At 37.7% G+C, this 14,672-nt stretch overlaps 2 protein-coding genes across 7 annotated transcripts in view; both read left to right on the forward strand.

Annotated features, from left to right (window-relative positions):
- LOC127502714 (DNA polymerase zeta catalytic subunit-like) overlaps positions 1-14,672 on the forward strand; it is an 845,784-nt gene that overhangs the window by 82,269 nt on the left and 748,843 nt on the right. The gene's annotated exons all lie outside the window — the stretch shown is intronic.
- The window catches only part of tshr (thyroid stimulating hormone receptor), a 68,408-nt gene that overhangs the window by 18,584 nt on the left and 35,152 nt on the right, over positions 1-14,672 (forward strand). For 2 of the 6 annotated variants that reach the window (XM_051876009.1, XM_051876010.1), the window contains exon 1: positions 4,885-5,881. The exons of the other annotated variants lie outside the window; for them this stretch is intronic. In XM_051876009.1, the coding sequence (XP_051731969.1) occupies positions 5,841-5,881 (41 nt within the window). In that variant the 5' untranslated portion in view covers positions 4,885-5,840. Of the gene's footprint in view, positions 1-4,884; positions 5,882-14,672 lie in introns of those variants that run through there. 6 annotated transcript variants of the gene reach the window in all.

The following is a 14,672-nucleotide window of genomic DNA, read 5'->3' on the forward strand; positions in this document are numbered from 1 at the left end:
TGTTTCATTTGAACCTGATGTCTTTTCAGGATGCGTGCCAGTGTTGACTGAGAGACCTGATGGACATTATTGAAAATGGCATGGTCACTGATAATGTTTGCTTGTAGTTCTCTGAGCCTGATAGCATTATTGGCCAAAACCATGTTTATTATCTCTCTCTCTTGTTCTTGCGTGAATATGGGCCTAAGTCCTAAGATTTGGCAGAACTCTCAGTCCAGCCTCCCTCAGCGTCAATCCGTGGTTCACAACATGGTCCACTAGTGTTGCACGAATGTCATTTGATAAGTTTGGTCCTCTTCTTCTTTGTGCACGTTCTCCTCCTGCTTCAGGTCTTCCTCGGCCTCTGCCTCTTCCTCTACCTCTGCCTCTTCCTCTACCTCCTTCTCCTCCTCTGTGTACTCCTCCTCTCACCCTCACTCTTCTTCTGACTCCTTCCATTTTGGTTGAAGGCAGGTGAACCTACCTGCTGCATTTTTATAGTGCTTAAACCTGATTGGTGTGTCTACAATTTAGCAATCATGTGTTTGTGCACCTGATGGCTGTGTTTAACAGATTGGCTCATAGGTGTGGTAATTTGACAGTCAGTGCTTTGGAATTGCAAGGAAGTGACATCATGATATACTTCTGTGTCTGATGTATACAAGTGTGTTTAGTGTTTTGCAAATCACTGTGTGTAATGTTTTGCAAATAGTGTGAAGCTGACAGTGTGCTTACAGTTGTGCAAATCTAGCCGTGTGTTTTGCTCCTTGAGTGTAAGGTTTTGCTAATTGTGGGAAAAGTTTAATTTTAGTGTGTAAGCAATCGTAAAAAACTGTATGAATTATGAAATTATGAAATGTTCATTGAGCAAGAAAGTAGTCTGTGTATTTGTTATTTTTTGTCATCTGTCATCTAAGGCCAAAGTTTGATTTTGACCAAACAGAATATGTATTTGACTGAAATATTTGAGTTTGATGTGAAAGTTTGAGGTTTGTACAACTTGGTGTGTAGTTAGGAGATTGTGTTTATAGTTGTGAGAAAACTGAATTGTTTCATGTATTGTGCAAAAGCAATCAAGAAAAACTCTAATTATAAAGCGCTATTATATCAAGGAAGGTTATTTTATTCTAATATATTATATTTATTTTATTCTCATCTCACACATTGTGGATCTGCATTCCACTTTATTTTTTTTTATTTTTTTTATTTTTTTGGTAACAACATTTTCTATGATATATACATATTTGATACATCTTACCTTTCAGGCAATGTGGAAGCAAATTGACTAAACAAAAAAACATACATAAATACAGCCATATTACCTTTGCAAGCACAGACTTTTAGTTTAATCAGTCTTTCTTTTTATTATATTTAGCATCAAACAAACAATATAATTATTAAAGATTAAACAAAAAGATTGAAAAATGATTTGGGTTAATCAACTGAGAGTTTAGTTGACAGGGTTAGGAAACACCGCTCTAATTTGTTGTCAGACCAACAGTAAACGCGTAACTGTGAATCCTGCCCTCTCTTGCGATCAAAATCTCACATACAGTAATATGCAAATTTGTACTGTTGAAATGAATATTTTCCATAAAGAAAAAGTGCAGTCTGGTTCATTTTCAATCACTGTCATCAAAGCTGTCGCCATATTCTACATCAAGAAATACTGCCAGAGTACAGTTTTATTGACAACATGGCTAATGCTTTTGTGAACAATGACACAAGGACTGGTCATTCTGATGGCACTGATATGTTCACTGACATAAATGCTTACTTTTGAGAGATGAACTAAGGATTTTGAGCATTGCTTTTGCAGGCAATCCATTTGTCTAGTGCTGTTTGTACAAATTTTATCAAGAAATACACTGACTGGTTTGCAAATGTTAAGGATGATCCGAGAAATGTACCAAAGTGACTGAGATCAACTGTAATAGCTCAGAGGTGCAGCAAGCATATTTAGACAGAGCACAACACAGTGTTACAATTTTTAATGATGGAAGAACAAGGATGTGTAGTAAGGATGTGTAGTGAGTAGAGAGGCAAAACAGAGAAGAGGCCAAGAACAGACACATTTCTGATGAAATAAGGGCCACTTTGTGGACCCTGTTCTAAATCATACAATCTCAATACAACAGCCAAGGCTGGTTGAAGGGTGCAGCCATCATTCAAAGGTTTCATAGACAGAACAGATATATAATCCAACAATGTGTACTATATTGCAATACATGCAGTACTTACTGTAATGCTTCATGTTACAGTAATCCACTTGCATCTTATAGTGTACATATACAGTACATATATTTGATACAGATACAGTACATACTGCAACATACAAATACACACATGTATATGTACTGTATGTGTGTGTGTGTGTGTGTGTGTGTGTATATATATTTGTATATATATATACAACAGTTCTTTCTGGTTCTCGAATCTGATTGGCTGAGAGCCGTGCGATATTCTATGATAACAGCACTCCTATCTTTTCACCATTTATATCACTCCGCTTAAAGCAACTGTTATGGCAGCCAAGCAAATCCACCATATTCTTTACAAATACTACACTTATTGTACCACAGTCTAGTTTTAAGAGTTTTTTAGGCACAGATGTAGTTGTTTAGACCTGAAATATGTGACTCATATTTAATCATAGCTCCCATTTTACAATTTGTTTAGACGTTTTCGGAGATGCAAGCTCCAGGTCGTCAGTGGCTGTTCAGTGCTTGTGTACCCGCCATGTACAGCTTCATCTCAGCCAGTGCTTTGGGGATTTGCCGCTGGCTCTTATAGTGGTTACACATGAGAAATAATTCATTTTGTGTACATAAAACGGGCAAACTTTTGTCTTATTAATCTATTACTTGTTCCTGAGCAAATTGAATTGGGCTATGTTAAATTTAATAATTTAATATTAAGGCTATATTTAACTTGCATCCTGTAGAGCACTGCTTTTGTAAGTTTGAATTGTACAATTGTGTTTATTTCCTATTGTCATTTATAATGGCTATTGTTGTTCATTTAAATATTGTTGTTCAATAAATATTGTTTTATATAAAATGCTGTATTTGGTATTGAGAAAGGGTCCATTAATGCGTAAAAGTGAAAGTTACACTGTGTCTACACTGGGCACGAGTGGCGCAACGCAATGTGTCAAAAGACAATAGACCACATTATAATCAGTGATATTGTCTACACTGGATGTGACGCGACACAACAAATTCCTGACAGTAAACGGATTCCCCGTTGTAGCGTCTGTTCAAAATCGGATCTGCCCGTCAACTTTAGAATCTTCAGAATGCTTTTAGCCTCCTGAACTGTGCGTGTAAATAACGAATCGGATCCGGCAAGTCCGGGACCAATTGCCCCATTGGCACCTTTGTTACCCCAGTAAAGAAAAACAGAACATATTCTCACCAGCTCCAGGGACTTCAAAAAGTCACCCGGGTGGGGCTAAGGGCCATGTGGTCACAGACACCGGCCACAACCCCAATACACACACACATACAGACACTCACAAACACGCATGGAGATTGTGAATATACATTTATCCTCCAAATATGACTGTGCCAAAGTGTACCCGTCGGTGAGTTCAAGGTACACGTATGTATCCCTAGTATAGAAGCTTAGCTATGACTGTAGTTGTATTAGTTTTATTCTAAACGATAAAATTCAAGTATAAACTGTATCTCCCCTTTTATGTCTTTGCCATCTGACAAGTTTGGTCTCATTGTAAAGCTTTCGTTATGCCCTAATTGAAAATGTATGTCACATCACTGTAAAATGCATTTTGCAGGGGGTAGACGATTGCAGGGGGTAGACGATTGAGGGGAAAAATATAAGGAGAATATAACGATGGTGTGACTCAAAGACTGAACCAATATAAAGTTAATATATAGAAGGCTGTCGCCGCAGCAGAGTGCTGAGAATCATATCAAAGCTTTCTGACCTTGCAGTGGTCTTTTTGAATACCGCACTTTTTTCTTTGTTATATCTAAGCTTCGGTCATGTAATGTTTCCAAGGAGACAGAGTGGCAATCACAATGTACGAATTCACTAATAAACCTAACAAATATCTAGCAAACTTATTGAGGAGCCGGTCTCAAGGGCAGGTCATATCCAGTATCAAAGATAAAGATGGCAGGTGCCATTACAATAACAAAGCAATTAACAAAATCTTTAGGGCATTTTATAAGAGGCTTTACATGTCCCAATCGGGCCTTTCTTCTGGTGATAATATGAATTTCCTTGCAAACTTACATTTATGGGAATTAACTGAGGAGCAAAGACAGAGGTTAAACAAACCCATTAAACTCAGTGAAATTTTGAATTGTATTAATAGTTTCCCCAAAGGAAAAGCACCAGGGCCCGATGGGTTTACAGTGGAATTCTTTCAGAAATGTAAAATGGAGTTAGCGAGCCAGTTGCATGAAATGATACAGTATTCATTTGATTCTAATAAGCTTCCCGGCTCCATGACAGAAGCCAACATTTGTGTTTTTCTAAAAAAAAAAAAGGCAAATGCCCTGAGGAATGCGGATGGTATCGCCCTATCTCTCTGCTTAATGTGGATACAAAAATTTTAATGAAGATATTAGCTCTCCAACCTCTGCAATAAATGTAAAAGACTAGAAGGAACCCTCATCCACTGTTTCTGGAGCTGCCCGAAAATACAACAATTCTGGACGGGCATCCTAAAGGAACTTGAGAACATTTTTCGCTGCTCATTACAAATAGGACCAATGACTTGTTTGCTTTGCATGAGCCAGGAACTCCCGTCCAGATTCCAAGAGACCCACCTTCTTCAAATTTTACTCCACTGTGCCCGCAAGTGCATACTTGTACACTGGATAACAGAACAAGTCCCGTCAATTGCACAGTGGATTAACACAATCAAAGGTCTTATTCCATATAAAGCTTTTTCAACAGCATTAAAAGACAAACCTTTTAAATTCTATAAAGTATGGGACCCCTTCTTTATCTATCTTGGGGCTGGAGAGAGACATCTGTTAGCGCTGGGAATATGGAATCTGGCATGGAAGGAATGAATAACAACTCAACTTGTGATGTAATTTTATATATATATATTTTATTTATTTAATTTTTCTTTATTGTGTTTTATTTTTTTTTTCTTTTATTTTTTTCTTTCTCCTTGTAATAATGTATTTAGTAATAATGTATTTTAATGTGTATTTTGTAGAGAATTCAAATGAATGGCCACCTGTGTAATGGATGAGGCTGGTACTCATTCATCCAGCCACCGGAGGGAGCCCTCTCCTGAATACTAACATGGACTCTTGCTCGTTTGTTACTTCCTGTCTCTCTCCTGTATAAATAGATATACATTTCCACTGCTGCTTTGCGAAGTATTGCCAGTTTATCACTGCCTTACCAAGTGTTTTTCATTGCCTGTTTCCTTGCCTTCTTGTTACTTACCATTGTGCTTGCTTTATTGGATTTTTGCCTTTTGGATATCGTTTTTGCTGTGGTTGCCTGTTTGGACTGATTTCTTGTCACTGATTATTCTGCCTGCCTTATCGACTACGTCTCTGCCTTTTGTATTGGATTTGTTTGCTGATATTTATTAAACTTCCAGCATTTGGATTCCATCTTGCCTCCATGTCGAGTCCCTCACAACCTGGGCAATTTGTATTAGCTTGGATGTGTCAACTATGTTTAAACCCTGTAAATGTCAAAAAGCTTTAATAAAAAAAAAAAGAAAAAAAAATGAAAGGGACCTTTGTAAACAAAGGACGTTGTTTTAGTGCTGTTATGAAAAAATCCCTTAACTGTAAAGAGGACCAATACAAAGATCGCTTTCCTCAGACATTCAAACAGATTTTTATAATGGATATAATATTATGGACATCAACCTGAAGAATGAATGTTATATCAGACACAGGTAATGCTCGTGATTTCTCTCTCTCTCTCTCTCTCTCTCTAAAATACTGTACAAAATACAATGAGTTTCAATGGAGGGACTCAACATTCCTTTGTTACTAGTTCTAAAGTGATGTTTTAGATTTCGTAATGGAGCCTTGGTCAAATTGTCAACTTGAGATTTGAATCCATGGCGGAAGGAAGTAGTTCTGCAAAAAGAGGGTTTTAAAGACGCTCGTTACTTCTTATTTATTTACACACTCATGTTGTCGAACTGTTGTATAAACGCAATATCACATTTGTAGCCATACGATGTGGCTGTATATCAGCACACTGTGATTACCTATGGCTGAATCACAGCCGTGCTGGTATACAGCCATTTCACACGGCTACTCATGTGATATTGATCATATACACTACCGTTCAAAAGTTTTAGACCTGTAAGATTTTTTTTTTTTTTTAAGTCTGTGCTCACCAAGGCTGCATTTATTGGATCCAAAATACAGCAAAAACAGTAAAATTAAGAAATGCTATTTTTTACAATTTAAAAATAACTCTTGTCTATTTAAATACATTTTATAATGAAATTTTTTCCTGTGATGTCATAGCTGATTTTTCAGCATCATTACTCCAGTCTTCAGTATCACATGATCCTTCAGAAATCATTCTAATATGCTGATTTGCTGCTGCTGCTCAAGAAACATTTATTATTATTGCTACTCCATATGCTACTCCATTATTGCTACTCAGGGGCGGATCTACCGGGGTGGCACGGGGTGGCAACTGCCACCCTAAGAAAAAGCTTTGCCACCCCATCTGCCACCCAAAAATTATCACAGAAAGAATAAAATATAAATGTAAGCAGTGTTTCAAGTACTGCTTTTCAGCAGCGGCATTTCAATGTGATGACCTAAGAAAGACAGCATAATTCAAAATAATGGCAAGAAACACGTCTTTCAATGTGCATGATGGTTGCACGCAGCGCGCCCAGTGTAGTCAGCTTCATTAACAAATGACTCTTATGAACTGGTTCTTTGGTAGTCAAAAACACACAGCGCAGCCAAGTTCACGTACAAATTTTTTTTCCCCATTTGTTCGTAAATCGGAAAATTACTGCTTCCCGGCTAACTCAGAAGTCCTGTGAGAAATGTAATCCCATCCGAATATGTCTGAGATTCATTTTCGTAATTTTTTGGTGAGCTGATTCACCGCCCGCTCCACTTTCATCATGGATAAAGGTCTTTTTGTCAACGAAACAATAACATGAAATCAATAAGAAGATCCCGATCACAGAAACTAATAGCAGAGTTAGGTAAGAATCTAAACGTATTTTAGCTTTTCTTGATTATTAACACATTATAAGTGATTCAGTTGGCCGGGCCCAGTTTCCCAAACCATCAGTTCTCAAAACAGACACATTTTCAAAATGTTTAACAATGACAACGTTAGTAGCAAAACTGATGACACACCAGTCAAAATCTGAGAGAGAGCTGAAAGAATAATTTACTGGGCTTTTAAACTTACACAGTAGGCCTACTAGTAGCTTTAGATGAGGGAAATTTCACTATTCTATGTACAGTAAACTGTAGCACGTTGTACACCCTCAAACTTGTCAACTTTCTTTGTAGCCATTTGTTATGTGTAACCTACTGTATTTTTGCAGAACTGAGAAATGACTGCCTAGAGATATAGTCTTGTGTCAGAAGACCAATACACTGCTATAGTACTGTATATAGCTACTGTAATGAAATTTGGCCAAATGTGCAGAGAATGCTGAATTTACTGTATTGTGGTTCATACGTTCATAAGTTCATACATATGTTTCTTATACTTTTCATCTACTGCAAGATCACTTTACAATAGTAAAATGAAAAAAAAAAAATTCCCTCCAAAAGGTCGTTGCTGTATTTTACTGTATCTGCATCTGTACATTTATTTTTGTATAGTGTAGTAGACATTGAGCTGCAAATTCCTGAATCCCAATAAGATAAGGTTTTTGTTACAGTGTTATATGAATTGATCTGACTAGTGTTCACTGGGCAGTGCAGTAGTCTGTGTATTTGTTATGTTTTGTGTCATCTGATGCCAAAGTTTGATTTTGTCAGACATGAATAAGGTTTTGACTAGAACATTTTATTTTGACCTGGAAGTTTGAGGTTTGTACAAATTGGTGTATAGTTTTGAGATTGTGTTTATAGTTGTGAGAAAATGTTGAATTGTTTCATGAATTGTGCATTAGCAATCAAGAAAAACAATAAGACTGAAAAGTTTGAAAGACAAATTTATGCTGGCTTGTCATAAAGCCAACTTAAAGTAAAAATGTAAAAACTTTGGTCAGTTAGGCCAGAACATACAGGTGCTGGTCATATAATTAGAATATCATCAAAAAGTTGATTTATTTCACTAATTCCATTCAAAAAGTGAAACTTGTATATTATATTCATTCATTACACACAGACTGATATATTTCAAATGTTTATTTCTTTTAATTTTGATGATTATAACTGACAACTAAGGAAAATCCCAAATTCAGTATCTCAGAAAATTAGAATATTACTTAAGACCAATACAAAGAAATGATTTTTAGAAATCTTGGCCAACTGAAAAGTATAAACATGAAAAGTATGAGCATGTACAGCACTCAATACTTAGTTGGGGCTCCTTTTGCCTGAATTACTGCAGCAATGCGGCGTGGCATGGATTCGATCAGTCTGTGGCACTGCTCAGGTGTTATAAGAGCCCAGGTTGCTCTGATAGTGGCCTTCAGCTCTTCTGCATTGTTGGGTCTGGCATATCGCATCTTCCTCTTCACAATACCCCATAGATTTTCTATGAGGTTAAGGTCAGGCGAGTTTGCTGGCCAATTAAGAACTGGGATACCATGGTCCTTAAACCTGGTACTGGTAGCTTTGGCACTGTGTGCAGGTGCCAAGTCCTGTTGGAAAATGAAATCTGCATCTCCATAAAGTTGGTCAGCAGCAGGAAGCATGAAGTGCTCTAAAACTTCCTGGTATACGGCTGCGTTGACCTTGGACCTCAGAAAACACAGTGGACCAACACCAGCAGATGACATGGCACCCCAAACCATCACTGACTGTGGAAACTTTACACTGGACCTCAAGCAACGTGGATTGTGTGCCTCTCCTCTCTTCCTCTAGACTCTGGGACCCTGATTTCCAAAGGAAATGCTAAATTTACTTTCATCAGAGAACATAACTTTGGACCACTCAGCAGCAGTCCAGTCCTTTTTGTCTTTAGCCCAGGCGAGACGCTTCTGACGCTGTCTGTTGTTCAAGAGTGGCTTGACACAAGGAATGCGACAGCTGAAACCCATGTCTTGCATACGTCTGTGCGTAGTGGTTCTTGAAGCACTGACTCCAGCTGCAGTCCACTCTTTGTGAAGCTCCCCCACATTTTTGAATGGGTTTTGTTTCACAATCCTCTCCAGGGTGCGGTTATCCCTATTGCTTGTACACTTTTTTCTACCACATCTTTTCTTTCCCTTCGCCTCTCTATTAATGTTCTTGGACACAGAGCTCTGTGAACAGCCAGCCTCTTTGCAATGACCTTTTGTGTCTTGCCCTCCTTGTGCAAGGTGTCAATGGTCGTCTTTTGGACAACTGTCAAGTCAGCAGTCTTCCCCATGATTGTGTAGCCTACAGAACTAGACTGAGAGATCATTTAAAGGCCTTTGCAGGTGTTTTGAGTTAATTAGCTGATTAGAGTGTGGCACCAGGTGTCTTCAATATTGAACCTTTTCACAATATTCTAATTTTCTGAGATACTGAATTTGGGATTTTCCTTAGTTGTCAGTTATAATCATCAAAATTAAAAGAAATAAACATTTGAAATATATCAGTCTGTGTGTAATGAATGAATATAATATACAAGTTTCACTTTTTGAATGGAATTAGTGAAATAAATCAACTTTTTGATGATATTCTAATTATATGACCAGCACCTGTAGATGTTCTGGGTTATTGCTAAAGTGTTGCTAGGTGGTTGCTAGGATATTCTGGGTGGTTTCTAGGCTCTTGCTATGCAACTCTGGGGTGTTGCCTGAGTATGTAGTTGATAGGGTGTTCTGGGTGAACACACACAGACATTCCCACCTCTGTTAATAACAGAAACTCAAAAATTGTTTGCAAAATTGTTGTTCTTTAACTTGCACTAAAACATGTGATTTATACCATTGAAGTAGCCTGTTTAATATTAATAAAACTGCTCATCTCCTTTAGTGATACAAGCTTAGACTAAATTTAGAATCTGCTGATGTTTTTCGTATAGTGTCTTGACTTGGTGCCATGATGGATATTGAAATCTTGTTATTTATTTTTAATTTTAAACAGTATAGATGACTTTGTGGTAATGCAATGTTTGTGAACACAATTGTGTATGTCAGGCCATAAATCTCGAAAAACTTTGCATGGGCGCTTGCTTTGGTGTTGCCACCCCTCATAGACCTCATGCCACCCCTTTGCCACCCTATAAATAATTTTCTAGATCCGCCCCTGTTGCTACTCCATATGTACAAAATGAAGCGCTTGCCTACCCCTTTTTGCTCACTTGCTCACTCTATTTTGCTCAAATACTGTGGGGACGTATATGCACGTTTTACGAGTGTCAACATATTGGTAAATTTTGGGATACGGTTTTTCAAGTCTTGACAGAGATGTGTGATGTGGTGATCTTTAAACATCCCAGTCGTTGTCTTTTGAATGATGATGCTGACCTCAATCTGAATGTTAACCAGCATAGGATCAAAATGTTTAGCCACGTTGCCAATATAACAGTGAGTGTACTCTATTAGTATTTTCAGATGTAAACTATGGCTACGATTTTGATGACAATGATTGAAAATGCACAAGATTTCTGTATGCCATATATCAATTTTAACAGTACAGATTGACACATTACTGTATATGGGACATTGATTGCAAGAGACAACAGGATTCACAGTTACGCTTTTAATGTTGGTCTGTCAACAAATTACTGTACAATGTCATTGTGATATATAAAAGAAAAAGACAGGACAATAAATATATACATGTGTTTGTGTGATATAGTATGTTTCTGTATAAAGTGTATTTACAATATGCTGTAAAATGCAAGTGCAATATGCTACTGTAAGTGTAAAAATGCTACTGTAATATGAACTTACTGCATTACAGTAAGTATACAAGATTTTACTACAGAGCACATTGTTAAAATACATACCTGTTCTGTCTATGAAATGCTTGAATGATTGAGGACACGGCTGTTCTCCCAACATTCGGCTGCACTTTTTGACCCGCCTCAGCCATTGTAAGGCCATTAATGAGAACATGGTCCACAATAGTGGTCCTTATTTCATCAGATATGTGCCTACGTCCTTTGCCTTATCTACCTCTTTCTCTGTTTTTCCTGCATGACATGCATCTCTGAGCTATTATAGAGAACTGGTTAATCATTGGTTGATCTAATGCTTTACATTCCTCTTCATTAGTGAAATTCAAGATTCACCTGCACAATAAATCATTTCAAGACACATTTACAAAAAAAAAAGTCTAATAGAAATATATAGAAAATATACTTGACCCATTATGACAACTAGTTTATTTAATGACTTATGCAATGAACTAGATTTTTTGAGGGGTAAGACTATTCAACAGAGAACCAATATAATACATTTTGAGCAACATGACATAAGCCACTGATAGTGTAGGAAACAGCAGACAACTGCAATTGCAGACAATCATGAAAATTAATCAATTGCATGAATGTACCAAAGCATTTGCAACTTGTTCAAAAGAATGAGGAATTGCTTTTATGATGTGCACAAATGACTAGATGATGTGGAGGTTGAACAAGTAGTTTTGAGAATTTCAGTTGTGTTCTGAGAAATGTACCAAAGCTACTGAGAAAAACTGTAATATTTGTCATACAGAAAAAGCCTTGTGCGTTTTCAATCAAAATTGTTTAGCAAAATGTACTTAATGGTTTGCAAATGTTAAGGATGATTCGAGAAATGTACCAAAGCGACTGAGAAAACTGTATAACATGATAACATTTAATATCACAATAGTTATTCTTGCTTTACCAAAATGTATATTTAAAAAACATGTGGTAGTACTAGTGCCTATTTTTTGATAATTCAGTGAATTAAATGAATTTCTTTCATTTGGAATCTGATGGACACAATCCAAAAGTTTTCCAAAAGATAAGATTATCCAAAAGATAAGATTATTTTAAATTATTTTAATTGGCTGCTATAAAAGTCTTTGTAAGGGTCTTTTTAGCCACGTTCTGCCTAAGAACACCCTTTATGGTAAATGCAGTCTTTTTTTTTCTTTTTTTTTCTTTTTTAACAATACTTGCTCCTATCCAGATCGTAGACAGCTGTAAATAAGCCATTCTTAGCTTGACACAAAGCATCTTTCTCACTCCATTATGTGCTTCATGGTAGGAAATTATTGCAGACGTTTTTCACTGTTTAGGAGGACATTGATGACCTCTTCTGTTCTTTTAACTAGTGCCTCATGCCATGCTCTAATCCACACACTCCGCGGGTTTGTTTAGCCATCCAGGAACATTCCTCCATGGCTCGTCTGTCCAGTCTCGATTTCACGATCTATTTTTCCTCCATCTCGCCTCGTCAGGCACCATCACATGTAATTACCGCCAAATCAGTGCGCCAATTGAGGCTGCCGCCCCAATTCGGAGCGCAACATTCCTTCCTCCTCAGAGTGCTCGCTGGACAGGAGATGGACAGATAAATAAAACTTTGAATGCATTGCAGCCCAAAGTAAACCAGATGGGACCAGTATCTCCTGATGGAGTTTTGGTTGCTTGTCCCTGTCACCTTTGGTTTGCTTGGTTGGGGCTTAAAAGACAATAATTATTCAGAAAATATTATTAATATCACTGTTCTGACACTATTGGATGATAACAGAACTGAATGAGATGTAACTGAGTTGGATAATGACACTGTTGTCTTCTGTAGAGCTGCTTTATAGCTGAAATTGAAGTAATTTCATAATTGATGAACTTTGCAACATTGACACTGTTATTTTCCTGTTATTACAGTGAAGCCGCTTTGAAACAATCTGTATAAAGTGCTATATAAATATGACTTGACTAGATAGATAGATAGATAGATAGATAGATAGATGGATGGATGGATGAATGGATGAAAATGAACAATGAAACTGAAATACTAGCCAATATAGTATTAGAGGTTTTGCGCCTATATGCATGGCCTGGTGGCCAATCTTCACTGATTTTACATTCCATCAAGAGCAGAGTGTGAAGGTTGAATCAGTAAAGCAATAGCACAGCTGTACATAAAATATTGCAATCCACAGAACATAATGGGACACATATTGAGTTCAAAAGAGGACAAATTGTTGGTGTGCATCTTGCAGGCTAATCTGTGACCAGGACAGCAAGTCTTTGTGGTGTATCGAGAGCTATGGTATCCAGGATAATGTCGGCATACCACCACGTAGGTCGAACCACATTCAACAGTAGTAACTGTCGATGCAAGATATAGGTGTCTGCAGGGGATACCCAGATACTAACCTGTATTGTATCAAAAAAAAATAAAACCACAGCTGCCCAACTCACTGCAGAATTAAATGCGTACCTCGACTCTCCTGTTTCCACCAAAAGTCGGGAGCTCCACAGAGTCAATATTCATGGTCGGGCTGCTATAGCCAAACCTTTGGTCACTCATGCCAATGCCAAATGTTGGTTTCATTGGTGCCAACGGTATAAATCTTGGGCTGTGGACTATGTTATACAGGTATTGTTCTCTGATGAGTCCACCTTCACTGTCTTTCGGTGTGTTCCGGTGTGGAGAAGCCCCAAAGAGGCACAGGGGTGCCCAGGGGTGGATCAATGATGGTTGCCAAGGACTACCGAACCTTTCTGGAAGACCATGTTCTCCTAATGGTTCAAACATTGTACCCCGAAGGGGGTACCATGTTTTAGAATGATAATGCACCAGTACACACAGCAAGACTTGCGACAGAGTGGTTTGATGAACATGAAAGTGAAGTTGAACATCTCCCATGGCCTGCACAATCACCAGATCAAGTCAGAAAACGTTTTCCTCCACCTGTCCACTGTTCTGGAAAAGGAATGGCTCAGATTCCCTCTGGCCACTGTGAAGGACTTGTATCTGTCATTCCCAACAAGACAAATTGATGCTGTATTGGCAGCAAAAGGAGGCCCTACACCATACTAATAATTATTGTGGTCTAAAATCAGGCATTTCATTTCATTGTCCAGCCCCTGTATGTTTGATTCACTTGAAGAACCAGCTCATAATAGTCATTTGTTCGAGAATCTGACTGTATTAGTCGGTGTATGTATTTTATTCATTGGTTAAAGGTTTCAAGGATTCATTTTTTTGGGAGTCAGAATGTTTGTTTCATGCTGTAGATTCAGTAGTGTTGTGGGTCACAACAGGATACATTGTTTGGTGTTCCAGGTTACAGGATACATTGATATGGTATTACATAAGAATGCACATGCAGGAGCTGCAAATAAATCCGAAAGTTGTGAAAATCAGTTCTGGATTTTTTTTTAAAAACCAGCCTTCTTATACTAGCTTCATCAACTGTGTTGGTTTACTTGCCTCCAAACCAACTCATTTTCTTAGTTTGCTTTTAAGGTTTTGCTCCTTGAAAGGCAAATTGAGGGAGTGCTTTTCTTAAAGCCTAGGATTGGCACATGCATGTCCACTGTAATGTGGTGCAATCATTTGGATTGAGGTTGAGGTGAGCCAACCAGGAGTGCGGTGTAAAGTAACGGTCTGTTCACTGTCATAG

The sequence above is a fragment of the Ctenopharyngodon idella genome, chromosome 20 (genome assembly GCF_019924925.1).
Source record: "Ctenopharyngodon idella isolate HZGC_01 chromosome 20, HZGC01, whole genome shotgun sequence".
NCBI lineage: Eukaryota > Metazoa > Chordata > Actinopteri > Cypriniformes > Xenocyprididae > Ctenopharyngodon > Ctenopharyngodon idella.